At 42.8% G+C, this 26353-nt stretch overlaps 6 protein-coding genes across 6 annotated transcripts; 4 read left to right on the top strand and 2 right to left on the bottom strand.

Moving 5' to 3' along the window:
• Positions 1-324: 324 nt before the first annotated feature.
• On the bottom strand, positions 325-2483 carry LOC141022873 (uncharacterized). Its single transcript, XM_073499150.1, has 2 exons — positions 2164-2483; positions 325-2014 (listed from the first exon to the last, which is right to left on the bottom strand). Exons 1-2 carry the CDS (start codon positions 2481-2483, stop codon positions 1231-1233), a joined length of 1104 nt encoding a protein of 367 aa, XP_073355251.1. The 3' UTR covers positions 325-1230.
• Positions 2484-2701: 218 nt separating this feature from the next.
• LOC120965167 (uncharacterized) lies at positions 2702-4899 on the bottom strand. Its single transcript, XM_040390450.3, has 2 exons — positions 4466-4899; positions 2702-4060 (listed from the first exon to the last, which is right to left on the bottom strand). Exons 1-2 carry the CDS (start codon positions 4509-4511, stop codon positions 2802-2804), a joined length of 1305 nt encoding a protein of 434 aa, XP_040246384.1. The 5' UTR covers positions 4512-4899; the 3' UTR covers positions 2702-2801.
• A 4339-nt stretch (positions 4900-9238) lies between these two features.
• Positions 9239-14019, top strand: LOC109763231 (uncharacterized). Its single transcript, XM_020322081.4, has 3 exons — positions 9239-9969; positions 10067-10193; positions 13689-14019. The coding sequence occupies exons 1-3, from the start codon at positions 9526-9528 to the stop codon at positions 13760-13762; spliced, it is 645 nt and encodes a 214-aa protein (XP_020177670.1). The 5' UTR covers positions 9239-9525; the 3' UTR covers positions 13763-14019.
• Positions 14020-14057: 38 nt separating this feature from the next.
• Positions 14058-15011, top strand: LOC109763232 (calmodulin-like protein 30). Its single transcript, XM_020322082.3, has one exon. It carries the CDS (start codon positions 14328-14330, stop codon positions 14877-14879), a length of 552 nt encoding a protein of 183 aa, XP_020177671.1. The 5' UTR covers positions 14058-14327; the 3' UTR covers positions 14880-15011.
• A 2161-nt stretch (positions 15012-17172) lies between these two features.
• Positions 17173-17842, top strand: LOC109763240 (uncharacterized). The gene has a single exon (XM_020322089.4). The coding sequence runs from the start codon at positions 17241-17243 to the stop codon at positions 17550-17552; it is 312 nt and encodes a 103-aa protein (XP_020177678.1). The 5' UTR covers positions 17173-17240; the 3' UTR covers positions 17553-17842.
• A 5704-nt stretch (positions 17843-23546) lies between these two features.
• LOC109763241 (uncharacterized) lies at positions 23547-24230 on the top strand. Its single transcript, XM_020322090.4, has one exon. The coding sequence runs from the start codon at positions 23653-23655 to the stop codon at positions 23941-23943; it is 291 nt and encodes a 96-aa protein (XP_020177679.1). The 5' UTR covers positions 23547-23652; the 3' UTR covers positions 23944-24230.
• Positions 24231-26353: the final 2123 nt, after the last annotated feature.

The raw sequence follows: 26353 nt of genomic DNA on the forward strand, positions 1-26353 counted from the left end.
GACTTCATATCTCTCAACTCGGTAATTTGCTTGAAGAGTAAAATGCATCATAGGTCCTATAACTATCCAAGGTGTGTCACTTTAGTCCTATAACTATCAAAGTGCAGATTTGGGTCCCAAAACTATTTTGAGTCGTTCACTGCAGGTCCTATGGTCGCCCCAGCCGTGATTGTTGGCTGACGTGTCACCTGGACCAGTGCCAGAACGACCCAGGGCGCGTGGTGGAAGATTTCCCGCCATTGGTGGTTGATGCATTTTGCAATTTGGTCCATCAAACTGTTTTCTCTGCAGCCGCAGCCCTCCTCTCTGCAATCTCATCTCTCTTTCATCAGTTCTGCCATGTTTGGAACAAGCTCGACGGCAGCAAGATGTAGCAGGAACAAGCCAGCGCGGCAAATGATCATGCAAATGACAAATGAATATATATTTCACACCCTCTCTCTAAGATTACAAATGATAAATGATACTTGGTCTGGACAATCATAGAAGAGAGAAATGATGTTGCAACTTAACAGACAAATATATAGATGAGAATTGCCACAATTCCAGGAAGTAGCACATCATATTGTCATTACATAAAGAGTGCTCTTACATAAACATAGATACACACTAAAGCTTGCAACTATGTAATGTGGTACTGGGTTGCACTCTGCATGATGCAGTACCACATTACATAAGTAGTACCTCCGTCCAAAATAAAGCCTTCAATTTGTGAAGGCCCTAACCATCTCTATCTATCCAAAAGAAACCAAACTCTGTTCAAAAAGAAACCAGGTTCTGTCCAATAGAAGGCATGTCCACTTCATCTTCTATTTCTTCTTCCTAGGAATAACATTCTCCTTCTCTGTGATCTTCTCCTTCCTTTTCTTCTTCTTTGCTGCTACATGGATTATAGTTGTGGTCTGTTTTGTCATTTGTAGATCCTCTATTTGTCTTGCAAGAAATTGATTGTCAGGAAGAGGTCTTGGTGCCTGGGATTCTTGGGATGGCTGTGACTGCAAATGTGAAAACATGTGTTACATCAGTTTTGGAATAGGAGAGTTTCCATGAGATTTACAAAAGTTGAAAAGAACTTACGAATTGCATCAGTATGTCGAACACAGACATGTTCTGCTCCCACACTTGTATTACACTAGATCCAACCACACTTGCAGAAGATGTGGTCTACAATTCCAGAGTAGTTTTGGATTTAAGTTAGCAACTAACTAACTAGAAGTAACATAAAGGAAATTATCTAGTAATTGTTACCTGATCAGTTGAACTAATCCTTCTCTTCACTGGTAATTTTGCCTTTTTGGCAATATGCCTTGGAATTGAGTTTTGTCCTTGAACTGCCTCACCTTGCTGCACTTGTCCTGCCTCTTGCTGCTCCCCTTGCCTTGCCTCATCTTGTTGCTCCTGTCTACCTTTTTCAGGGCAAGTTCTTTTATTATGATCAACTGACCTACAAATACTGCAGTGAGAAACCGCACCATGCTTGCTCAACTTTCCTTCATCAGTCTCTACAGGGTTCTTCTTTCTTTTATTGCTAGGCCTCCCAACATGCTTTTCGTATAGGGGTGGCAAGATTGGAGCAGCATTCACCTTTTCCCACTCTCTTGGGTCTCTGCAAGGCATAATAAATTCACCATATACTTTCTTGAATGCTGCAATACTATAGCATGGAGAGACAACATTCTCTGGTTTGATTCTTTCACCTCTGAGACAAGAGATGCCATGTCTACATGGTATGCCTGTTAGCTGCCAAGCTTTGCATGAACATGTGTATTTGTTTATGTCAACCTTGTACTCGCCTCTGAGTCCTAAGACAGTAAAGATGCCTTTGCCAGAAGGCAATGCCTGACAATTATTAGCCATTTCTGCATTCTTATGAAGTATCTTTTTGATCTTGGGACAAATTGTTCCACACCACTCTTCACTTTCCATGTTCTTGCTATAAAACCTTGTCGACAATTGATTTTTGATTTTTTTGAACATGCTCATGACAGGCAGCTCTCTAGCATCAAGTATCCACCTTCATTGAGAAGAAACAAATCAGTTCAGAATGTAAATTCAAACCAGATATATCCCCGACATAGCAGCGAGATAGTGCATTATGTATAACTACAATGGAAAAATATATACCAAAATATATTAGAATGGAAAAAGCGATAGGAAACTTACTTATTAAAGACCTCACAATTATTGTTTAGTAGCAGGTCACACTTTGGTAATTCTTGGAAAAAGGCCCTGCACCAGGAACTTGGTTCAATTGCTTCTAAGTACTCATAAGCTTCCAGATTTAATTCCTTCATGTCATCCATGTTTTTTCTCCAGTCAATTTTATTGTACGACCTTGCAATTGGCCATAACTTGTTCTTCAGGTTCTCGCCCTTCCACTTCTTTGCAAAATTTTGGTAAAGGTGCCTCACACAAAACCTGTGTTGTCCATGAGGGAACAAAGCAGTAATGGCATTTATTAGTCCTTTTTTCCTATCACTCATCGCTGTCCAAGGTGCTGTGTTCACTATGTGCAGATCATCTTTCAAAGTCTGTAGAAACCACTTCCATGTTGGTGTGTCCTCCACTTCAACTACAGCCATAGCAATGGGAAAAATATAGTTGTTTGGATCAATCCCTACAGCAGTCAACAATTGTCCACCATATTTTATTTTAAGATGGCACCCATCAACACAAATAACAGGCCTGCATCCAGCCAAAAAGCCTCTTTTACAAGCATCTAATGACATGTAACATTGGTGGAATCTGCCATCTTTGAGTTTGATAAACATGCTACTTCCAGGGTTTGACATTCTGATCTCTTATGCATAGTCCCACATCATCGAGTATTGTTTCTCCTCATCTCCATGAATCTGCTTTATTGCTATCCTTCTTGCTCTTGCTAGCTTGCTCCTTGTAGGGATCATGTTGTAGTCCTTCTGCACCAACCTTGCAAAATTCATCAATGTCATCTTTTCGTCTGCCCTGAAGTTCTCCAAATACTTGCCTGCTAGATATCTTGATGTGAATCCATTGACCTCCCATTCTTTACTGCAGGTGTGATCCCCCACATAAGTTTTCACCACAAAACTTGTGGTTCTGCTGTCAGGTGCTGCGAATAAATACCATGGACAGTCATCCGAGCAGTGTGCCCTAATTCTTTGTTTATCATTCTTTGCATACTTGATTGCAACTCTATTCTGAATAGCGTACTCTCGAATTGCCCTTCTAAGATCAGCTGCAGTAGGGAACTTCATACCCAATTTGAATATTGGTGCTTTCATGTCCTCTGGCTTGAAAGACCTGAGCTTCACCTTCTTCTTTTTCTTTTTCTTCCCTTTTTCCATAACAACCTCATGTTCTGATTCATTTCCCTCATTCTCTGAAGCTGGCAGTTCTAGCTCATCAGTGTCATAGTCACTATCCCTCTCGTACTGTACTGCTTTATTTTTCTTTGCTCTGAGATCCTTATTGAAGTCATCAACCCACTCCTCAAACGGATTATCATCGCCATTCTTAAAGTCATTGTCTGAGTCAGCCCAATCTTCATAACTACAATCACTATCACTATCATCACTATCACTGTCATTGTTTTTCTGCACTTGTTCTTTAGTTCTCCCTTTTTGTGCCTTGCTCTTGATCCTAGGACTACTCCTAATATAACTCTTTGTACCTCTTTCTTGTGGCTTCACAGGACTCATGATATCAGGCATTGTAGGTGAGCCAATTATGCATATGTCATCCATATTCAGCTCGCTATAAATATCACCATGATCCATGTACAACTTGAAATGCTTGAACTTTGGCACAACAGCAGTCATACTAAGACAGTCTGCATCTCTATCAATAATTCTCAGTCCATTATCCAAATTCATTCCAGGAAGTAACCAGAAACACTGCACTTTACTTGGATCATAGCCAAGCTGCTGCACAAAATCTTTAATCCACAGCGGCGACCAGGTTTCAACCTCACAATGATCAAAGAAATCTGTTTTGCAATCCATGTATTTCTTGTTTGCTCCAAAGCCGAGAAAAACCCCACCATGATTAATCTCTACTGAGAACAGCTCCTCCTTGGGTCCTATTACATGAAAAAAACAGAGTACATATATACATCAGCAGTACAATTTCAAATGGTACTATAGGTGTACATGACGAGCTTATAATGCAAAAAAAGATACCACTGTACATAACAAGGCTTCAGTTATAGCAGAGATTATATACTGCAGGAAAAATATTGCCCAAATCACCATACGCACAAGAAGATGCCCAAATCTCCATACGTACAGGAAGATGCCCAACTCTTTTGAAATAGATTTCAGTACAGACAGAAGATTTCAGTACGGGAAGAGAAGCCATATGTACATTCAGACTGAATCGACACAATATCTAAGCTGTAATGCCCAAATCGTGCCAAATCTTGCTACTCTATTGAAATCTCTAAGCCAAAAGGGGGTGCAGCAGGGACTGGGGTTAGGGTTCTTACCATACTCCGGAGGAGGGGTGTTGGGAAGCCGCCGTGATGGAGCCATCGGACCAGCGCCGCGGTCGGATTAGCAGCCCCGACTCCCGTCCTGCGCCTCCAATCGCTGGACATCAATCGCGAACGCCGCCGGTCGCCACCATATCGCCGCCTCAGAGAGATTCGTTCGTAGAAGAGAGATGGAGGGTCTGAGAATGAGACGAGCTGAGATTTCAAGGGCTTTCCTGCAAATAAACGCTTCATTGTTTAGCCTGGTGGGCCCCTCTGGTCGATGTGGCACCGGTCCAGGTGACACGTCGGACGGTCAACGCTGCTGGGGCGACCATAGGACCTGCAGTGAACGACTCAAAATAGTTTTGGGACCCAAATCTGCACTTTGATAGTTATAGGACTAAAGTGACACACCTTGGATAGTTATAGGACCTATGATGCATTTTACTCTTGCTTGAAATATTAACTTCAACTCCTGGAACATCTCATATGCTCCATGACGTTCAAAACGTCTTTGAAGTCCCGATTCTAAGCCGTAAAACATGGCACACTGAACTATCGAGTAGTCATCAGCTTTGCTCTGCCAGACGTTCATAACGTCCGGAGTTGCTCCTGCAGCGGGTCTGGCACCTAGCGGTGCTTCCAGGATGTAATTCTTCTGTGCAGCAATGAGGATAATCCTCAAGTTATGGACCCAGTCCGTGTAGTTGCTACCATCATCTTTCAACTTAGCTTTCTCTATGAACACATTAAAATTCAAGGGAACGGTAGCACGGGCCATTGATCTACAACAACATAGATATGCAAAAACTATCAGGTACTAAGTTCATGATAAATTAAAGTTCAATTAATCATATTACTTAAGAACTCCCACTTAGATAGACATCCCTCTAGTCATCTAAATGATCACGTGATCCATATCAACTAAACCATGTCCGATCATCACGTGAGATGGAGTAGTTTTCAATGGTGAACATTTCTATGTTGATCACATCTACTATATGATTCACGTTCGACCTTTCGGTCTCAGTGTTCCGAGGCCATATCTGCATATGCTAGGCTCGTCAAGTTTAACCCGAGTATTCTGCACGTGCAAAACTGGCTTGCACCCGTTGTATGTGAACGTAGAGCTTATCACACCCGATCATCACGTGGTGTCTCGGCACGACGAACTGTAGCAACGATGCATACTCAGGGAGAACACTTATACCTTGAAATTTAGTGAGGGATCATCTTATAATGCTACCGCCGTACTAAGCAAAATAAAATGCATAAAAGATAAACATCACATGCAATCAAAATATGTGACATGATATGGCCATCATCATCTTGTGCCTTTGATCTCCATCTCCAAAGCACCGTCATAATCTCCATCGTCACTGGCTTGACACCTTGATCTCCATCGTAGCGTCGTTGTCGTCTCGCCAACTATTGCTTCTACGACTATCGCTACCGCTTAGTGATAAAGTAAAGCAATCACATGGCGATTGCATTTCATACAATAAAGCGACAACCATAAGGCTCCTGACAGTTGCCGATAACTTTTACAAAACATGATCATCTCATACAAAAATTTATATCTCATCACGTCTTGACCATATCACATCACAACATGACCTGCAAAAACAAGTACGTCCTCTACTTTGTTGTTGCAAGTTTTACGTGGCTGCTACGGGCTTCTAGCAAGAACCGTTCTTACCTAGGCATCAAAACCACAATGATTTTTCATCAAGTGTTATGTTTTAACCTTCAACAAGGACCGACCGTAGTCAAACTTGATTCAACTAAAGTTGGAGAAACAGAAACCCGCCAGCCACCTGTGTGCGAAGCACGTCGGTAGAACCAGTCTCATGAATGCGGTCATGTAATGTCGGTCCGGGCCGCTTCATCCAACAATACCGCCGAATCAAAGTAAGACGTTGGTGGTAAGAAGTATGACTATTATCGCCCACAACTCTTTGTGTTCTACTCGTGCATATCATCTAGGCATAGACCTGGCTCGGATGCCACTGTTGGGGAACGTAGCATGCAATTTCGAAAAATTTCCTATGATCACGCAACATCTATCTAGGAGATGCATAATGACGAGACGGGGAGAGTGTGTCCACGTACCCTCGTAGACCAAAAGCGGAAGCGTTATATTAACGCGGTTGATGTAGTCGAATGTCTCCACGATCCAACCGATCCAAGTACCGAACGTACGGCATCTCCGTGTTCATCACACGTTCACCTCGATGACGTCCCTCGAGCTCTTAATCCAGTAGAGGGTCGAGGGAGAGTTCCGTCAGCACGACGGTGTGGTGACGGTGATGGTGATGTGATCCGCGCAGGGCTTCGCCTAAGCACTACGACGCTATGACCGGAGGAGTAAACTATGGAGGGGGGCACCGGACACGGCTAAGAGAATTCTTGGGGTGTCTTTGGGGTGCCCCCTACCCACGTATATAAAGGGGGGAGGAGAGAGGCTGGCGGCCAGGAGGGGCGCACCATGGGGGGAGTCCTACTTGGACTCCTAGTCCAAGTAGGATTCGGCGCCCCCCTTTTTCTTTCTCCACCGGAGGGAAAAGGAAGGAGAGGGAGAGGGAAAGGGAAGGGGGGCGCCGCCCCCTCCTCCTTGTCTATTCGGACTACCTAGGAGGGGGGCGCGCGGCCATCCCCCGCGGGCTTCCCTCTCTCTCCCTTAGGCCCATGTAGGCCCAACACTTCCTCGGGGGGTTCCGATAACCCCTCTGTACTCCGGTAAAATACCCGAATCACTCGGAACCATTCTGATGTCCGAATACAACCTTCCAATATATGAATCTTAACATCTCGACCATTTCGAGACTCCTCATCATGTCCATGATCTCATCCGGGACTCTGAACAAACTCCGGTCACCAAAACACACAATTCATAATACAAATCGTCATCGAACATTAAGCGTGCGGACCCTATGGGTTCGAGAACTATGTAGACATGACCAAGACACATCTCCAGTCAATAACCAACATCGGAACCTGGATGCTCATATTGGCTCCCACATATTCTACAAAGATCTTTATCGGTCAAACCGCATAACAACATACGTCATTCCCTTTGTCATCGGTATTTTACTTGCCCGAGATTCGATCGTCGGTATCCTCATACCTAGTTCAATCTCGTTACCGGCAAGTCTCTTTACTCGTTCCGTAATGCATCAGCCCGTAACTAACTCATTAGTCACATTGCTTGCAAGGCTTATAGTGATGTGCATTACCGAGAGGGCCCAGAGATACCTCTCCGATACACGGAGTGACAAATCCTAATCTTGATCTATGCCAATCCAACAAACACCTTCGGAGACACCTGCAGAGCATCTTTATAATCACCCAGTTACGTTGTGACGTTTGATAGCACATAAGGTGTTCCTCCGGTATTCAGGAGTTGCATAATCTCATAGTCAGAGAAACATGTATAAGTCATGAAGAAAACAATAGCAATAAAACTAAACGATCATTATGCTAAGCTAATGGATGGGTCTTGTCCATCACATCATTCTCTAATGATGTGATCTCGTTCATCAAATGACAACACATATCTATGGTCAGAAAACTTAACCATCTTTGATTAACGAGCTAGTCAAGTAGAGGCATACTAGGGACACTCTGTTTTGTCTATGTATTCACATATGTACTAAGTTTCCGGTTAATACAATTCTAGCATGAATAATAAACATTTATCATGATATAAGAAAATATAAATAACAACTTTATTATTGCCTCTAGGGCATATTTCCTTCAACTTATGATTACCCCCTCTCGCAAGCATCCGCAACTACAAGAGAAGAATTAAGATAGATCTAACCAGAGCATTAAACAAAAGGATCCAAATTAGCCCCTTACGAAACATCTCATAAACTAGGGTTTAGGTTTCCGCCACTCCCGCAACCCATCATCTACAAACTAATCCCATAATGCCTCCCCCTATGCCTAAACATGTTGAAGTGTCATGTAGTCAACATTCACACGACATCACTAGAGGAAGAGCATAACACATCATCAAAATATTGAACGAAAACCAACTTTACATGATTACTTATAACAAGACTTCTCCCATGTCCTCAAGAACAAATGGAACCGCTGACAAAGCATGATTATGTTCATGATCAGAGGTTAGGGTTGGCTTCAGATGCTATTGCATTATGTCGCTAAGGAGCTTGGCACCAGTGCTCATGAGCTGCACCATGTGGTGGCCATCTGCTTCTTCAGGTCACCGTCCGTGGTGGACTGCTACTCCTAGAGGTGGATCCAGTTATGGTTTCATTAATAAGCTCAAGCGGTCGCCATATCTAGGGGTACCTAGAGTTGTCCTCCCGTAACGAGGGTAGTGGAAGGAGGGAATGTGGCTGGTCTAACTCTTACCCTTACGGATTCCAATAAGCCCTAGGGAAACAAGACGAGTTCAGTGCTTCTTCGGCAAGATTTTCTTACACTGCTTTAACCTCTGTTGTTGGAGCTACCCCCTCCTCCCCGTCGAGCTGCGATGAATGCTTAGGGTGGATCAACAACCTCTCTGCTGGTTTCGCTAGCTTGGTCCTGATGCCCTCTTCTTCAACCTTCACATGTATGTCCCTCTTCTCCTTGCCCTATGATCGCTCTAGCGAGGTCGCTGATCGCTTCAGGATCCAATTGTATTCTTGTTGTCTCTTTTGGAGTCCTGGTTTCAAAATGAAAGGACCTGATTGTAAATTTTCTCGAGTGCAAGTACCGCGACCGTTACACGCGTCGGGTTAGAACCTGGCCACGGTTGCCGGTACGTTTGGCTGGGTGGAGCGCGACCGCGTAGTGTGATCTGCCGGGAAAAACCTGAACCCAAATTCCGAAACGGTTCGATTGCAGGCCGTGCAAAGCCCGGGAGCGTTCCGAGGTCGTCCGCGAGCCAGCCCGTTGGCCGATCGGTCGGCCGACCCGACCCACCCCCTCCCTGCCAGGATATCTCCCCCGTCTCGCCGTCCCCACCTATCACCCTCCTCCTCGCCCTCGCCGTCCCCCACTCCAGCCTCGTCGCCGGCGATGACCGCGTGTCCCCAGACGCAGACCCCGTCCCCGCGAGCATGAATCCCCCGAACCCCGTCCCGGCGCGCATGAATCCCCCGAACCCCACCCCGCTCCTCTCCCTGCGCCCCAGCAACCCCGCCGTCCCCCTCCCCCGCCGCCACCGGCGCCCCCACTCGCCCCGCCCGGCGGCCGCCAACACCACCGGCGCCGCCTCGCCGCAGGAATGGTTCCGCCCGCGCCGCCCGGCCGACTCCGACCCTTCCACCTCCGGCGGGCGCGTCGCGGCGCGCGACCCGGGCGTGCGCGTCAAGGCCAAGGACGGCGCCGAGGAGAAGAAGGGGGAGCGTAAGAGGAGGTGGTGGGACCGCTGGTCCAGGGACAAGGAGAGCTACCTGGTCGACGACGTGGAGCCGCTCCCGATGCCGTTGACCATCCCGGGGACCGAGCCGATGTCGCGGGAGGAGCTCGACCGCCGCCTCAGCTGCGACGTGAAGATCGATGTGGGTGCCCGGTTGCGGCGTCTGTGTTTTCGAGTTATTTGGGGTCGGATATGGTGCGAATTCTTACATTTTTTGTTTGTGTGGCTTTGGATCGTAGGAATGCAAGATGGTTTCGTACGAGTGGACGGGCAAGTGCCGGAGCTGCCAGGGGTCGGGACTGGTGACCTACTTCAGGAAGAAGGGGAAGGAGACCATCTGCACGTGTGTGCCGTGCGCTGGCATTGGTGAGATTTCTTGGTCTTCAATTCATTACTCAGCCTTGTTCTTATTGTTAGGAATAGCACAGGCGAAAGGAAGGGGAGATAGCAAGGCTTGCTATCTTGACAGAAGTTAATGCTTTAACTTGAGTTAAGGCTTGTTATTTGCAACCATCTGTGATGTTGCTGTGATGAATTCTTACTTTGGAAACATAATTTGCCATACAACCTTCACCGACAGCAAAGCTGTTACTGGTCGAAGCCCGCTGTAGTTATGAAAATAAGATCCTCCATCTCTGTTTTTAAGTTGCAGAAGCAATACTATAAATATTTCTGATATGGCAATGGCACCAAGTTCACGATGATCGTGCATATAACCATTGGTGCTACAGCGATTAGAAAACTCACATTTAGAACTGGATCAGTAGACCTTGGGTAATTGCAGCGAAGTCGATAAATTTTGTGGTGCTTCAATAATTGGTGCATAATAAACACTATACTCCTGATGTAAGCTGAACCCGAATTAAGCATCTTAGTTGCAATCCTAGCAGTGGCCGCAACAATACTGATGACAGCTTATTTAAATTTTTTAATCAGCAGACTATAGTTAACACAGCACATTTTGGGTGAGATTGGTACTGCATAAACTACATACTGTGCCACAATTATGTAGCTCTTGACATGTAGAGGAATAACTAGTCAATTGTGGGACAACTGGGACTTCTGTTAGCCTAGAATGCTATATGCATTAGTCTGTCGTATCTATTCAGGAATAACTGGGTTTCTATCTTATGTAAATGTAACCATATGATGTGGGCATTTCACATATACGGATATACCAATGATATAGCAATGTTCCAACAAAAGAACAATCATGGAAATGTGTTTTACGAAAACTAAGAAAATAGAGAAATCTGCTAGAGATTATAAGTTATAACAACAAAGCAAAACATCTGACACTTAATTCTGTGGATATTATGGTTTATGACAGATAGCTGGCAGATGTTATTTGTCTTTCCAATCTACGAAGGTGCATCCTGGTCATGGGGTTCTCTTTGATTTGCATGACATGGCAATATTATCTTATAAAGAAATTAATAAATACAAGCAAATCTGGGTTCCTGCATACCTCATGCACCTTCTTTGTATACATACCCCTCTTATTTCCATACCCTTCCCCACCTCCACCGCACACCTCCTTCACCCCCAGCTGTGCCACTGAAAACAATAGCATGTCACCAGTTCCCATCCTACGAGCTTTGTCTTTCTACAGACTCTCCCCATCTCTTGTACTCCCTCTGTAAACAAATATAAGACGTTTTGGAGACTTACACAAGTCTCTAAAACGTCTTATATTCTTTGTTTATAAGGCGGTAGGGTGACCTAAGGCGAGCACCACCCGCTCTAGCGCCTAAGGAGAGCATATTTGTAAGGCGCTGCCAGGGCGCCTTGTCGCCTAAGCGTCCAAGGCAGGATACCTTAAAAACAATGCTTACTAGCAAGATGCCCGTGCATTGCACGGAACACCAAGATGCATTTTTTTACAAAACACCTGTTGTGATTGACCCACGCAGGGGTAATCCCATGTGTAAAAACTAATGATATCTCGAGAATTTTATCGGAAAAATGGTATCTCGAGAATTTCATCGAAAAATGATATCTCGAGAAAGATGAGAGATAAGGTGAGGAAGAGTGGGGCGTGGTGGTGACTGGTGGTCGGACTGGGCGGAGGCATGGGGATGGACGGCGCCGGCAGGCGGCCACCATGCCAGATTGTTCCAGAGGCTTCCTTTTTTAATTGCTCAGCAATGAGGTTGTGGGAGATAAGGATGAACGAGGCAAGACCTTATCTGTAAATGTAGAGAGAGGTCCGGGTTTTTTTGGTAAAATTGTCATAGTTTGCTTTCTATCCGTCAGATATAGATCGGACGGTCTATATTACAAGATGGCAGACACACCATCATCACCAACTCGGTTTTTTATAAGAGTAGAGATATTTGTTTACAGAGGGAGTATGTTAAAGAGTAAAAAGAAGAATTTCTCATGCAATTTTTTACACCTCTCATGCTGCTGAAAAATATAATTGTTTTTATTGTAACTGTAATACCCTCTGTATTTGATTTATCTTTACTAGATATAATTTTATCTCTTATGCAAATGTAACACCTGTAATATCTAGATTTTGTCCATCCCCAGTGTTATAAACTTATAAGTTGGTCCCCATGAAAACAAGTGCTCTAGCTGTTCTCTTTTTCCCTTGATCAATTTGCACATTATAATCTTGCGCCAGCAAAATAAGGAGTGAAGATATTTTTCTCTCCTTATTATTGAAGGAATTTCTAGTTTTTTATTTTATTTAATAGGATTGATCTGGGATTTCTTAAAAGCAATGAATTGCCTTGGATGCCACTGGTTATTTATAATTTTATATTTTACATAGATAAGACATGTATTTTGAGTAATAATAAAATTGCATATAAGATAAAGAAATATCAAGAATGGCACACTTTATTATACAAACCCTCCAATAGATGCCCCACCTACTGCACATATTTATTCTTCTCCAAAGTTAAAATTGTGATATTAGGTAGTATGGCTACCCATACATCTTCTGCCGATTATTGTACTCCTAATTTCAATAGCAAGCGCCCAAGAACCTAGAAACGAGCAGAAAAGCAAAAGTAGCAAATATGAGAACAGGGAGTGTGAATTTGGGATTTTCGGGTAGTGGGAACTTCGATAGGAAGTTGATTAGACGAAAGAAAAGCTGTGTTTGGATTTGAGTCCTCCACCAGCTCGTCAAATCTAAGCCAGTTAGCCCACACATGTGGAACTCGACAGTTCTCAAGGCCGTGGTTGTGTCCATGCCAATCACTGCCGACGTCGACTTCAATCTGAAAGGATCCACGTCCCTTCATTCATAGTGCATCCCCACCTGTTCTGGCTCGCTTGAATTGGTTTACAGAATCCAGATTCCTTGAGCCTAACCATGGGTAGTAGGAGGTTATGCTATATCCTACGGACTATTGAAGATGTTGGAAAAGGTGCAAAAATGGTAAAAGTACAAGGGGGGTCTGAACCAAAATGTTTTTCTTTTTTCCAGTGGAACCCTGAAATGCATCAAATGTTGCACTTAACTGTAAAGATGTGATACTAACTAATAACGACCACAATTAGTACTGCAACTATTCTGACCTGATACATGGAAGGTTAAACTCCTGATGAGATCTGCACATGACCTGGAGGTGTCTTACATTATTCCGTTTTTGCCAGTGGATGGGTAGTTGTCATGATTGTTGGCTGATGCTGCCAGATTGTGTAGGCTTTGTTTGTCATGGAACTGTAAATAGCTCGGGCTAATCAGACCTTCCAGTAGAGCTTGTGGGGATAAATTCTTGACATCTTGTTCATACCATGCTCCTTTGTTTTTTCCGCTATAGCATTCAGTACATTCCTTCTGAAAGCGATCTAGGAGCTGACTTCTTTTTGTGCCTATTGGATGGCATCTTGTTTGTTTTGTAGGCTATGTTCGGAAAATCACATACCGTGAGGGAGCTGAAAATCTGGATGAGTTAGATAATGGGAGACCACCATAATTTGTTGGTGCTGTCTGTTTGGGGGACGGTTATTTTATTAACTGGTGCTGAATATTTTGTGTTCACTACAAATGATTCTTTTCACCACACAGTTTCTATTTCAGGCACTGTACAGGAAAGGATGCCATTCTTTAAGCATTGTATAAACTTATCTTTTCTGTCTAGTTATTGTACACGCTCCTATTCTTCAATTACAGATGTATGATCAAAATTCACAAAGAAGGAAAGAATAAAATACAAGAGATCGCTTTGGACCAGTTCTCAAGTAACCTTTCAGCATGTATTGCCCCGAGCAGCTTGGATGAGATTCTTGATTTGCAATGTTTATCTGGTCCATCTTTGCCCTCTTTTTTGGTTCGAGGTTCCTTTCAGTGCAAGTTCTAGAGGAATCCCAACTTCTGCAACTTTCTGCAGCTATCAGGCATTTGTATCCTGGCCACCTTAGCTCTGTTCAGCACACAACAGTACCTATAAACCTTCATCAAGGGCACGCAGAAGCTGCCTGGGCAGACCAGTTATAGCCTTCTCCATCATCTGCTGCTAGCTGCAGCAAACCATCTGCAACATGTCGCACCTGAGCATCCTGACCTTCAAATACAACCTAGCGAAGCTCCGGTTCAAGCCCTCCCGGCCGGCCGGACGGCTGCTGTCCGCAAGGGACCGGCAGCAGTCCGACTTGATGATGTACAAGCCTGACGAGGAGGAGATGGCCAAGGTGTTCGACAAGATCGCTGGCGAGCCTGGCCGGATCTCGAGGAGCGACCTCCAGGCACTCCTGCAGAGGTTCGAGAAGGCGGACGCCGCGGGCGAGGCGCGGCGGATGGTCTGCGCCGCCGACAGCAACAAGGACGGGTACATGGACCTGGAGGAGTTCATGGAGGTGCACAGGAACGGCGTCCAGCTGGGCGACATACGCCGGGCCTTCTTCGTGTTCGACAGGGACAGGGACGGCAGGATCACCGCCGAGGAGGTGATGGACGTCCTGCGCAGGCTCGGGGACAGCTGCAGCCTCGAGGACTGCCGGAAGATGGTGAAGGAGATCGACAGGAACCATGATGGGTTCGTGGACATGGATGACTTCATGGCCATGATGACTCGCCCGAGGAAGAGGATGTAACATTTGTGGTCAAGCAAGCCTACGTATCGTACCAACGCTGGTTTAGCTCGTCTCCATTGCGTGTGACATAAACTGAAACTTGTAAACGCCAGGAAGAATAAATAAAGTAAATAAACGCCCCTATGCTTCTAATCTTAACCAGCACATATGACAGACTATTTGTTGGAAATAAGGCCAAGAAATGCAACATAAATATGTTCAAAGTTTCGACCAATTATTGCACCTAAAAATACTGTGGTTTGAGGATGCATGGATAGGACACAAACCTTTGGTTATACAGTCTTCCTCTGAACCATAATATTACTATAAGCAAACTAATTTCGCAGGGTATTGATGCTTTGGGATTTACTAGAAGATTCCCAAGACTTGAGACACTGACAATGTGGCAAAGCCTGCAGGAGCTAGCTATACTCGCAAGTATGTTTTTTCTTTTTTTGCAAAGTAAATAATATATTCGCAAGTATGTTGACACGTGAAAGGTGAAATCATTTTCTTTTCAAGGAGGATGAACCCCAGTGCATCGAACAGGCCGGCTTACAAAATAAACTAAAAAACTAGGCCATCCATATAGGAAAATCCTCTCAACAGTATCATAAAATCCTCTTATCAAATTGACCGGCGATATAGCAATAGTCAGAGGGCGCAACACTCCTAGACAACGCCTTTGAGAAGGAATCACTTGAGTCAGAGCAAGGGCTATCACCCCTGAAGCAGACCTTCGAACCAACACCTTCAACAAGGTAACGACACGCGGTCGTCAACTCTGCATGATCAAGCTAGCAGGCTAGATCATGGATTTTTTGACAAGTTTTGGATTTTCTCACTTGAGTCTTTGTATATGTACCTAATTACTAGGAGAGTCGACTTCCCTTTCAAGCAAATGTGGGCCTTCAAGTTGGCACTGAAATTAGAGGTGTTTTCTTGGTTGGTGATAAAAGATAAATCCTGTCATGGGATAATTTCTTGAAATGGGGGTGGCATTGTTCTGACATTTGCTAGCTTTGTGGCGATCACAAAGTGATGGAGCATTTGTTCTTTTCTTGTCCCTTGGCTAAATATCCGTGGAATGTAGCTAGTGTAGCTTTAGGTATCAATGCTAAATGTGAGAATTTCAATGAGTGCATTGGTTTTAGAGTTACACTGACTGAGATAGAAGGTTCACTTTCGTTGCAACGAATGCAAAATAGACTAATGCATGTTGACAAACTTGAAAAAGATTGCCCTAGTTTTGGTACATATGTATTTGGACGAGGTGTGTGGGTGCGGGTGGTGGTGTGTGTGTGTGTGGGGGGGGGGGGGGGGGGGGGGCTGCTAGATCAATCCGTAGGAGTTGATGAATAGTGAGCTGATAAGGAAATTTTTCTTTGTCTCTGCACCTGTTGTAAACATAATTCCAGATTGCTAGATTCGATCAGTAGGGGTTGATGAATAGTGAGCTGATAATGGAATTTTTCTTTGATGGAGTGGCCATATAGGCTATAGCTCTGTTTGTAGTACATATCTTTGTACCTGTTGTAAGTCGGAGAAGAGCCTGGAAGTTATGTTTCCGACATATACGTTTTCATGTTTTTTCAAAAACCGCAGTGGGTTTTTCAGTTTTGGGGGTCCTGTGCGGATGTGCCTGGACTTTGATTGTTCGTTGTGGCGCGGATGTGTGTAAGACGCTTCATTTTCTCGAATGAAATTGGTGGGTTCCTTTCCTCGAAAAATAAGAAGAATCTTCGACACGCAATGATACATGCCTAGACGCATGGTCCAGGAACCCAGTTCCATCTTTTGCATGGTTATCAGGTCAGATTTTTCTGAAACGCAACACTCAGCTGCACCTCACAGATCCGCATCGGCATCTTACGTGCCGGTCTTATTTGTTTGCCTTTGCACGATTCCGGGCTATCCATGTCGCCTATCTGTAGCCATTTCCTGCCCACTCCACGTGCCACTGATTCTTGATTCCTTCAACGACCGTTCATTTATATGGTCTAGCAATATTATTCCAACCGATTTCGTATACGTCCACATATATTCTTCGTTCCACAAATTCTCGAGATGGTTATCTGTCTGCGTCCGTTATTTACTTGCACAACAAAATCACCGGAGCCATTCATTTGGGTGTGTCAGTTTACGTAACTGTAAACTCTCCGTGTTTTAATCCGAATCGGAATTTCGAGGGGGTGGCAGGCATTAGATAGATAGGTACGCATATATCCATCTCGTCATATCCATGTCTGATGTCTGTTATTTCTTCCCACGGATTCGTGGAGCCAGGCCGCGGATATATAAGCGCCACCAAGGCAGTGCGGACAGGCTCACCCACTCGGCCGGACACATATTAAGTGAAAGCACATTCGTAGTTTGGCGCGAATGTCGCTTCTGCACTGCTTCCTGAAGCCGTCGAGGATGAGCCTGCAGCGGTGCGTCGCCGGCGACGACATGACGGCGGACGAGTTCAAGGAGTGGATCCGGCGGTTCGACGCGGACCAGGACGGGCGCATCAGCCGGGATGAGCTGCGGCGCGCCATGCGGGCGCTGCGCGTGCGGTTCACGCGGCGGAGGAGCAGGAGCGGCATCAGCTACGCCGACGCGGACGGCGACGGGTACATCGACGACAGCGAGATCGACGGCCTCGTCGAGTTCGCGCGGACCAACCTCGGCCTCCGGATCGTCGCCTGCTAGAAACGGAGCACATCGACTGCTCCAGTCGGGTCGAGCAGCTACGTGCTCGACCTACGTGATGGCGCGCACGAGATGGCCGTTGTAGCTAGAATAAGGCCATCTCAGATGCGGAAAGTGAACCTTATGTTCTCTGTCTTTTGTTTTTCTTTTCATTTTCTCTCTAGCTGCAGCCCGTGCACTTGAATAATAGAAGGTGCATGCCTGGCTTAGCGCAAGTAAGGGGCAGTGTTGTAGTGCTCGCTTTATGGAATGGAATAATATGTATGTTGATCTAACGATCTTCTTGTTTTTCTTCCCTCAATGTACAGTATATTTTGTCCAAACTAGCAGAAAAAAGGAGTAGGGCGTTTTGGAGGTCCAGCTCCATGGAGGACATGATTTTGAAAAATTCAAAATTCAAACTTTTCAGTTTCAATAAATTCTGAAAATAATAATATATGTATACAAGGATGAAATGTATATGTGCAAAATTTCATGATCAAATACCTTGAATTGCGGGCAAAAAAAAATCATGGAGTTTGAGAATGAGCAGTGCATGCATGTACATGAGTATTATACTAGCCCACGTGATCCCCAAATAATATCGGTCGCCTACGCGCACTCGCTAGCGGGCCGGCTCAAGCTTTACTGAGTGTTTTCCTCGCGCGCACCGCCCTCCTGCCCCCCGGGTCCTATGCCCGGCCCATTTGCTTTTTTTTTAAACTTCAAAAAATGCGTTCACACTGTGAGATTTGAACCGCAAACCTCTGGTCTAGTTCCAAACAGGAATAACCATTTTTTCTCAAAAAAAAACAGGAATAACCAACTGGGAGAGCTCACCTGCTGTGCTAGTTACTTGGTTTTTTTGCGTCAAATGTAAGGATAAAACAAATGCAGCGTCTTATTTCTTTTTTCGGTTTTATTTGGCCGGTTTTCTCTGGATTTTTTCCCTTATTTTTTCTTTTGTCTTTCTTTCTTCCTTTGCTTAAATTTGCAAAATAAAATAAAATCATGAATCGTTTAAAATTCGTGAACATTTTCTCAAATCCATGAGCATTTTAGTGAATTAAAAAAAATCAAATCGTGAATTGTTTTTTGGACCTGTGAACTTTTTTCCAAATGCATGAATTTATAGAAATTTCAAGAACTTTGTTCAAATCGTGAATTGTTTTTTGGATCCGTGAAATTTTTTCCAAATGCATGAATTTATTGAAATTTCAAAACTTTGTTCAAATTTGTGATTTTTTGATAAAATTCATTAAATTTCTTTCAAATTGATGAATTTGTTTCAATTTCATTAACTTTTACAAATTCGTGAACTGTTTTTCAAAATAATGAACTTTTTTCAATTTTGTGACCTTTTTTAAAATTCTTTATTTTTTATCAAACTCATTAACATTTTTTTCAAATTGATGGATTTTTAAATTAATTAAACTTATTTTTCCCACATTTGTGAATTTTTTAAAATCTACGAACTTTAGGTAGTGAAATTTTTAATCAAATTCATGAACTTTTTTAAAAATTGATGAACTTTTTTCAAATTCTTGGACTTTTTTTTTGAAAACCCTAGATTTCTAAAAATTCGAAAAAGTTTTTAAAATCATAAACTTTTCCTTAGTCCATGTGAATGTTTTTTGAATTTTAAAAGCGGAATTGGTTTTTTCAGTGAACAACACAGCAGAAGGATAGAAACCGAGAAAATACAGCGAGCAAACAAAAAAAAACCACCGAGTTGCTTGCCTATGGCGGCAAGGAAGAGATGTCTGTTGTAGGATAAGTCCATAAGGTTCTCATCCGTTTTTTTTTTTTTGCTTTCCTCTTGTTGTTTTTCATTTCATTTACGGTTTATTTCTTAGTTACTTTTATTTTCATTCTTTTTAAATTTGTGAACGTTTTTAAATAGATGAACTTTTTTTCCATTCATGAATATTCTGTCAAATTCGTGAACATTTTCAAAATTCACATACATTTTCAAATTTGCAAACATGTTAAAAATTGTGAATATCTAAAATTCACATTCATGGAAAATTTTGAAATTCCCAGACGTTTTTAAAATATCTAAAATAAGTAAATTCGAAGACATTTTTAAAAAATTCTTGAACATTTTCAAAATAAACAATTTTTTTCCAATTTGATTAGTATTTTGAAAATTCACAATATTTACATGAACCTTGTGAAATTCTTAAAATATGTAAACATTTCCTTGAATTCTTGAACAATCTCAAATTCATGATATTTTTTAAATCGAACATTTCTCGTTTTTGTGATTTGTATTCATCGACATTTTACTATAAAATTATGAGCTTTTTCAAATTCACAACATACTTTCAAGTTTATGAAGATATTTTCCTAATTCTTGAACATCTTCAATATGCACGAACATATTTCATTTTGTGTATTTTTTTATTCATGAACATTTCTTCCAAATCTGTCAACTTTCTAAAATTCTTGAACATTTTCTAAATTTGCAACCATTTTTGATTTTTTTTTGAATTCATGAACACTTTTAAAAAAATATTATTTTTTTTGAATTCAAGAACATTTTTTTAAATTTATGAACACTTCTCAAAATATATTATTTTTGAAATTCAGGAATAGCTTCTAAATTTACAACCTTTTGCCAATTTACAAGTTTTTGTATTAAAATAAATAGACTGAAATTCATAAAAGTAAAAACTGGGGTTGGGGGGGGGGGGCATGACCTCACTCGCTTGTGGTCGTGGGGACGGGGCTCATGTCTCTCACTATGTGATGGCCTTTCTATCTGGGCCACCTGTTCCACCGCTCCATGTGAGCGATACATATCACCACCCCGATACCTCCTAGCAAGAGAAAGATGAGGCGGCCAATGGTAAGGGTGAGACTTCCTTATTGGCGCCTTAAGTGCTCGAATCTGAGCTGGAGGCCGCACAGTACATCAGTTGGGTCGTAGCTTAGCAACTCGAGCTTCTCAGTTCTCTGGGTCGTTGCCAGCTCGGTTTGATGTTTGACTGGTCGACCGTTGACCATTGCCTTTTGAAAATAAATCATGGATTAAAAATCATGAATTTTAAAAAAGGTTCACGATTTTAAAAAAGTTCATGGATTTGAAAAGGTTCACAATTTTTTTTAAGTTCATAGATTTGAGAAAAGCTAATGAATTTATAGAAAAAATCATGATTTTGAGAAAATTTCATGAATTATAAAAGTTCAAAATTTTGAAAATAAAAAAATCAATAAATAAGGAAAATAAATGAAAAACGAACAAATACGGGTAGAAAAAACCTAGGAAAATGTAAGAAAATGTAAAAAAAATCGAAGCAGAGCGATCTAGTAGCTTCAGAATCCAAAAAACAGAAAAAGAGAGGAAAACCAAAAACGGATCAGAAACAAGAAAAAAAAACCCAAAGAAAACCTGGGTCGATATAACCGGAGGGACCTTCTTGAAGGTTCCCAACCCAGTAAAGGAGAGACTAATATGAGCCAGCCCATGTAGCGAAGGGACATGTGCGCTATATACCAATAGGACTATAACTGGTGCCTTAAGCATTGAATAGGAATTGTGTGAGGTAGAGAGGAGCTAGATAACATGTCGACATCTACGGTGAGATACAAAGATCTTTCATTTCTTTGGTCTTTAGTTAATGCCCCTTCCTTTCATGGAGCTCTTATTTCTTGGCTTGTTGGACTCCTGGAGCTCTTATTCCGATTTCCGCCAGGTTTGTGCAATGCATGATGCATTGTTGTTGCATCAGTGAATTCGGTTAACCAAAAATAAAGCCTGTTTTTTTTCAATGTATTAGGTTTGGTGTTTATTTTACCTGAAGAGGTTTTGATGGCTACTTTGTAGAAGTTGAATAAAAATATTGAATTATATTAACCTAATTCCTCTTTCTACCAAAGCGTCACGGTTACAACTCATAGAGCATGCATTTACATAAGGTTTGTCACAATGAGAGTATCATATATAGTATCATGCATACCATCTTGGCATTTTCACAAAGGTGACACAATTAAATAAGGAAAAAGAGGATTGAGTATCATGATGATATGATACTGTATTATATTAAATGATGTACTATTATGTGTCATGCATGTGAATAAATGAGGTTAGTAGATACCAAACTATGATACTATGCACCGTGGGGATAATATCATACACTAGTATCATATGCATCATACTAGTATATGAAATTTTCCATTGTGACTAGTCTAGTTTGCGAGGTGTGGTCGCTTAAATTGGGTGGTCGTAGGTCAATCATTCTTTTCCGTAAAAGAAAAGACCAATTGCTTTTGTGAACCCATCGATCAAATCTCTCCATATGCCACATGGAATCGAATATGTTGATACTTTGGGCTATGAGCCTTGAAGGAAATGAAGAGATAGTTGCATGCTACTGGCTTAATTAGTTGCTTTATTGCCCAATTATTAGGACATGAATAGCCCCATCTTAGGAATGGAAATGGTGAGTAGTTAATTTTAGTAGCCAATGGCTAATTGGGTGAAGGGTCGATGCACTAGCAGGAAAACCCAGATTATATCAACTCCTGGGGCACCATAATCATCTAGTAGTAATGGTCCCAACATTCTTACATAACTAGAGGATACCTTGCACATTCCCGTGAAATTGGTTGATGAAAATTTAAGTTGATAACACGAGAAGCATAACTAAAAATACATATGATTTATTATATTTGATTGTGTATAGTTGTAAAAATATTTATTGAATATAAGTAGAATAATTGTTGAATGGAAAATATGAGACTTATTTCATTCATAATTGTACGACGATGTGACATACTTGCATGTTGAGATAAATAAGTTAGTGGGGATAACTCTCTCTTAGATACACTATATAGGATTACCTTTCTACAAGCGAAAGCAAGTATAATGTCATCACAAAAAGAAAAAGATAAGAACCGAGTGGAGAAGGATAGGAAACCAACATACTGCATCAATTTGGTTTTGTTAGATCCATCATGAAATAGATTTTCTGAGTGTACTTAGACCTTTTTCAATGCAAAAATGCTTAGATGAGGTTCTAAATACAATAAATGGTTTAGCAACTCAAATTTCCAACGGATAGTTGTTTTATTTTTTGTTGCTAAGCTTCTTTCATTTAATTAGTTTTAGACTCAGAACGGTGTTTTCACCTAGGCACGAGGGCTTAGCATCGGTTCTTCCCAAGGTCATCAAACTACTATCTCTTCTTAATTTACCTGCACATTAAATTTTATGCATACTTGGCGGTCTTATGACGGGACAAATTTCTATAAACAATATTAAACTTATGGAAATTTTGACTTGGGGCAATTTACTTTTTTGAGGAGATGTAATATTATTTTGTGTGTGGTATTACAATGTTTAGTGCTAATTGAGTTACACGCACATGTACACACAATTATTTCCACAATGCTGGAAAACCACACATGGTTTTATTTTCGACTTGGTCGCAACAAGGAAAACCACAACGGATTTTAACTTGCCATTTCCATCTACGACATGAGGAAAATGATGCACACCACTACAAGATTGGAGAATTCTAGACGCGTGTACAATAATTTCATGCCTAATCGTCGCATCCTGTTCCGTCTCTAAATATCATATCATGTCCAACCTTTCATTGTAGAAATTCGATGCGGAAGTCGCCCCTCGAATAATCCCACATTGGGTGGCACTGCTTAGCCTGTAGAGCTTTACACGATTCTTAATTCCATATCGATCACCGAAATGCATCTCCAGCTTTTGCTCCATACATTTCCTTTCTCCCTCGAGCCACTTGGTGCAGATTCTTGCTCCTTTCAACGAGCATGTGTAGATGGCCCAATCAAAACAGAGCCAAATATATGTGCATCGACAACGAGTATCAATCAAGAGATATGTAGAGTCCCCAAAAGAATCAAGATAAGTGGAGAATCTACACCGCGTGATGAATAAGCTATGCTGCAGGTAGGGCCGAACCGTGAAAAACGTAACCAGCACGAGTACGTCACCGGCGGTGTATGGTGCAGGCCACGCTTATATAAGAGCTATGCGGCCGAACAGGCAGCTGCACATTCAGAGAGGCGCATACATTTTCATACATAGACGGCCAAGGTACCTCTCGTCGGAGCAAGGAGGCCGGAGACCGATCAGTTTGGTATGGCGATCAGGAACGTGACGGCGGCGACAAGGTCGCTGGACGGGGACATGACGGTGGACGAGTTCAAGGAGTGGCTCCGGCGGTTCGACGTGGACCGTGACGGCCGCATCAGCCGCGACGAGCTGCGGTGCGCGATGCGCACCATCCGGACGCGCTTCTCGGGGTACAAGAGCAAGCGCGGCATCGAGTACGCCGACGCCGACGGCGACGGCTACGTCGACGACGGCGAGGTGGACGGCCTCATCGAGTACGCGCAGAAGAGCCTCGGGCTCAGGATCGTCGCCTACTAGAGAGGGGTCTGGCTAGGTCCATTAAGCGAAGCTAGCTCCATATCTACCCATCCATGCATGCATGCTCCCTGCTAGAATAAGCGCTGATCTATCGTTTGCTGCTGCCCTGTACCTTTGCTTTCTTGTCTACTTATTGGCTAATCTGTGCACCGACGTCTGCGTCGGTGATCTATCATGATGTATCTGCAGCGTGTGGCACAGGCGGCCGGCAGGCTCGCCTTTCCTGCACGGTTTGCCGTCGTTGTTAATTTTCCCTGTCTGGAAGAAAATGAAAGTGTGTTCTTGTCGATCTGGCGCCCGTTTATTTATTTTTAGCGTTTGTTCTGGTGATTTGGCCTGTAATGCGTCGATGGTCTTACGTTTTCATCAATCAACCTGAGGGCAACTCTAATCGAACAATAAAAAGTCTTTTACTCCTCGAAAGATTCCATATTAAGCAGTTAAGCACTAGCTAAGTGATCCCTCAAACGGTTGAGTCAAGCCTCAAAAGTTGCCTCTCTCGCCCAAATTTGAGCAGCCGCATCCACTTCTCTAATTATAAGTATCCCTCCTCCCTCGCTCCTCCTCTCCGACGCTCCCCGGTGATTGATCCGAGCTTCTGGCGGCCGCGGTGACCACGCCCGTGCAACCCCGCCGAACTCCGACGAGAATCCATCGAAGGCTTTCTTCGATCACTCGTCGTTCATGCCATCCCCGACCATAGCCTCGCTTCTCCCCTCCATCCCCGGCAAAATCGCCGCGCTCTTACAGCCATCCCGCCCACGGTCGCAGTAACAGCAACACGTACAACACCGACACACACGTATATACTACGGGCTGAAAATGGAGTGAAAAGTTTATGCTTTTCCGGAGAATAAATGGAAACGAAGACAAAATATAAAAATGGAAATGGAATTTTGCGAACGGAAACGAAAATGGACTTTTTTATGCGAAATGAAAACAAAAATGGAACAATCTTTTCAGATGGAACAGGCGTGGAAACGGAACTTTCTATTTCCGTGAATATGGAATTTCAGTTTTTACTATAGGCCTATGGATGCTTTGTAGCTCAACCACCAAACAATACACAATGACATAGTGAGCAGAATGGATCATTTGAGTCACAACATCTACTAACACACACATACTTAACCCGACCCTATACATAATTGTCCAGTACTACTACAATACTTCGTTAAGTCGCTAACATAATTATATTATTTTGTAGCCTGTTAACAATTCATTAAATTTTTCTCTATGATTCAAGGGGTTATTAAGCTCCGGTCAACGCCCACTTCCGACGCTCTGTATTCGCTTTATGTATGTTCTCAATAGTATATGTTTCCATATTCATTTCCGGAGTTTCTGTATTTGTTTCAATTTTTGCACACACAAAAAACCCAAATATGATAGCATCCAGTTCCGTCTGTTTCCACTCCGTTTTTATCCCTACCCTCCATTCCTAAATATAAATCTTTTTAAAGATTTCTATATCGACTACATTTAAGAATGGAGGGTGTATTACATAAAAACACGTACAAAGAACATGATTGTCAGCTGCAATCATTGGTTCCGACGAATTGTACGTTGCGTCTCAGACCACACCATCGTGCCACTAGGAGCAAAGAGGAGGAAGAGCCCACTCGGACGAAGTGCCCAAACTGTGGCCGGTGAAGGACGAATTTCGCCGACTTATTCTACCCAACCGGCCAAAATGCCTTCGAGGCCTCCAATCATATTGGAGGAGGCATGAGTAGATGCTGTTTTGAGAGTTATTCCATGTCATTTTGCTACTTTGGGGAACTCAAATTAACCCAGAAAAGGTTGGGCATTAAAGTATCCCACATCCAAAACTCAATGGGGCAAAATCAACTTTTCTCTTATTTTTTTTAGTGAAATGAAAGTTATGTTTCACAAAAGGGCTCATATATGTGCCTAGTTTCACGGGGAAGGTCTTTTCATCTCGCAGACACAATATAGGTCATATTTGATAGTGAGATAAGTGGATACAACTAGATCATGGGGTAACCGAATTCATAAACACCTTAACAATCCTAAACAAATAGAAAACTACATCTAAGACCCTGAGATTCAATATTTTCTTGTCAAAGAAGCAACCAAATTCGACGTCAATGTATCACCATAGCTTTCGTTATTGATGGACAATATTAACAAACAGCCCCTCAACAACACATGATGTGTCATCAAGACGGGATATGAGGCAGATCAACGCAACACCGTTGCAGCGCCGCCGACGTGACATCAAACCTGATAAAAACTCTTCCTACATATATAGAATCAGAAACCTTCAGTTCCCTCACCTCTTGTGGATTAATCAACGGTTGAAGGGGGCGCGCGTGGGGGAGGGGGGGGGGGGGGGTAGAAGTAACCGATGAAAATCCTTGCTTTCGGTTTTCTTAGTGACAAATTA

The sequence above is a fragment of the Aegilops tauschii genome, chromosome 5 (assembly GCF_002575655.3).
Source record: "Aegilops tauschii subsp. strangulata cultivar AL8/78 chromosome 5, Aet v6.0, whole genome shotgun sequence".
NCBI lineage: Eukaryota > Viridiplantae > Streptophyta > Magnoliopsida > Poales > Poaceae > Aegilops > Aegilops tauschii.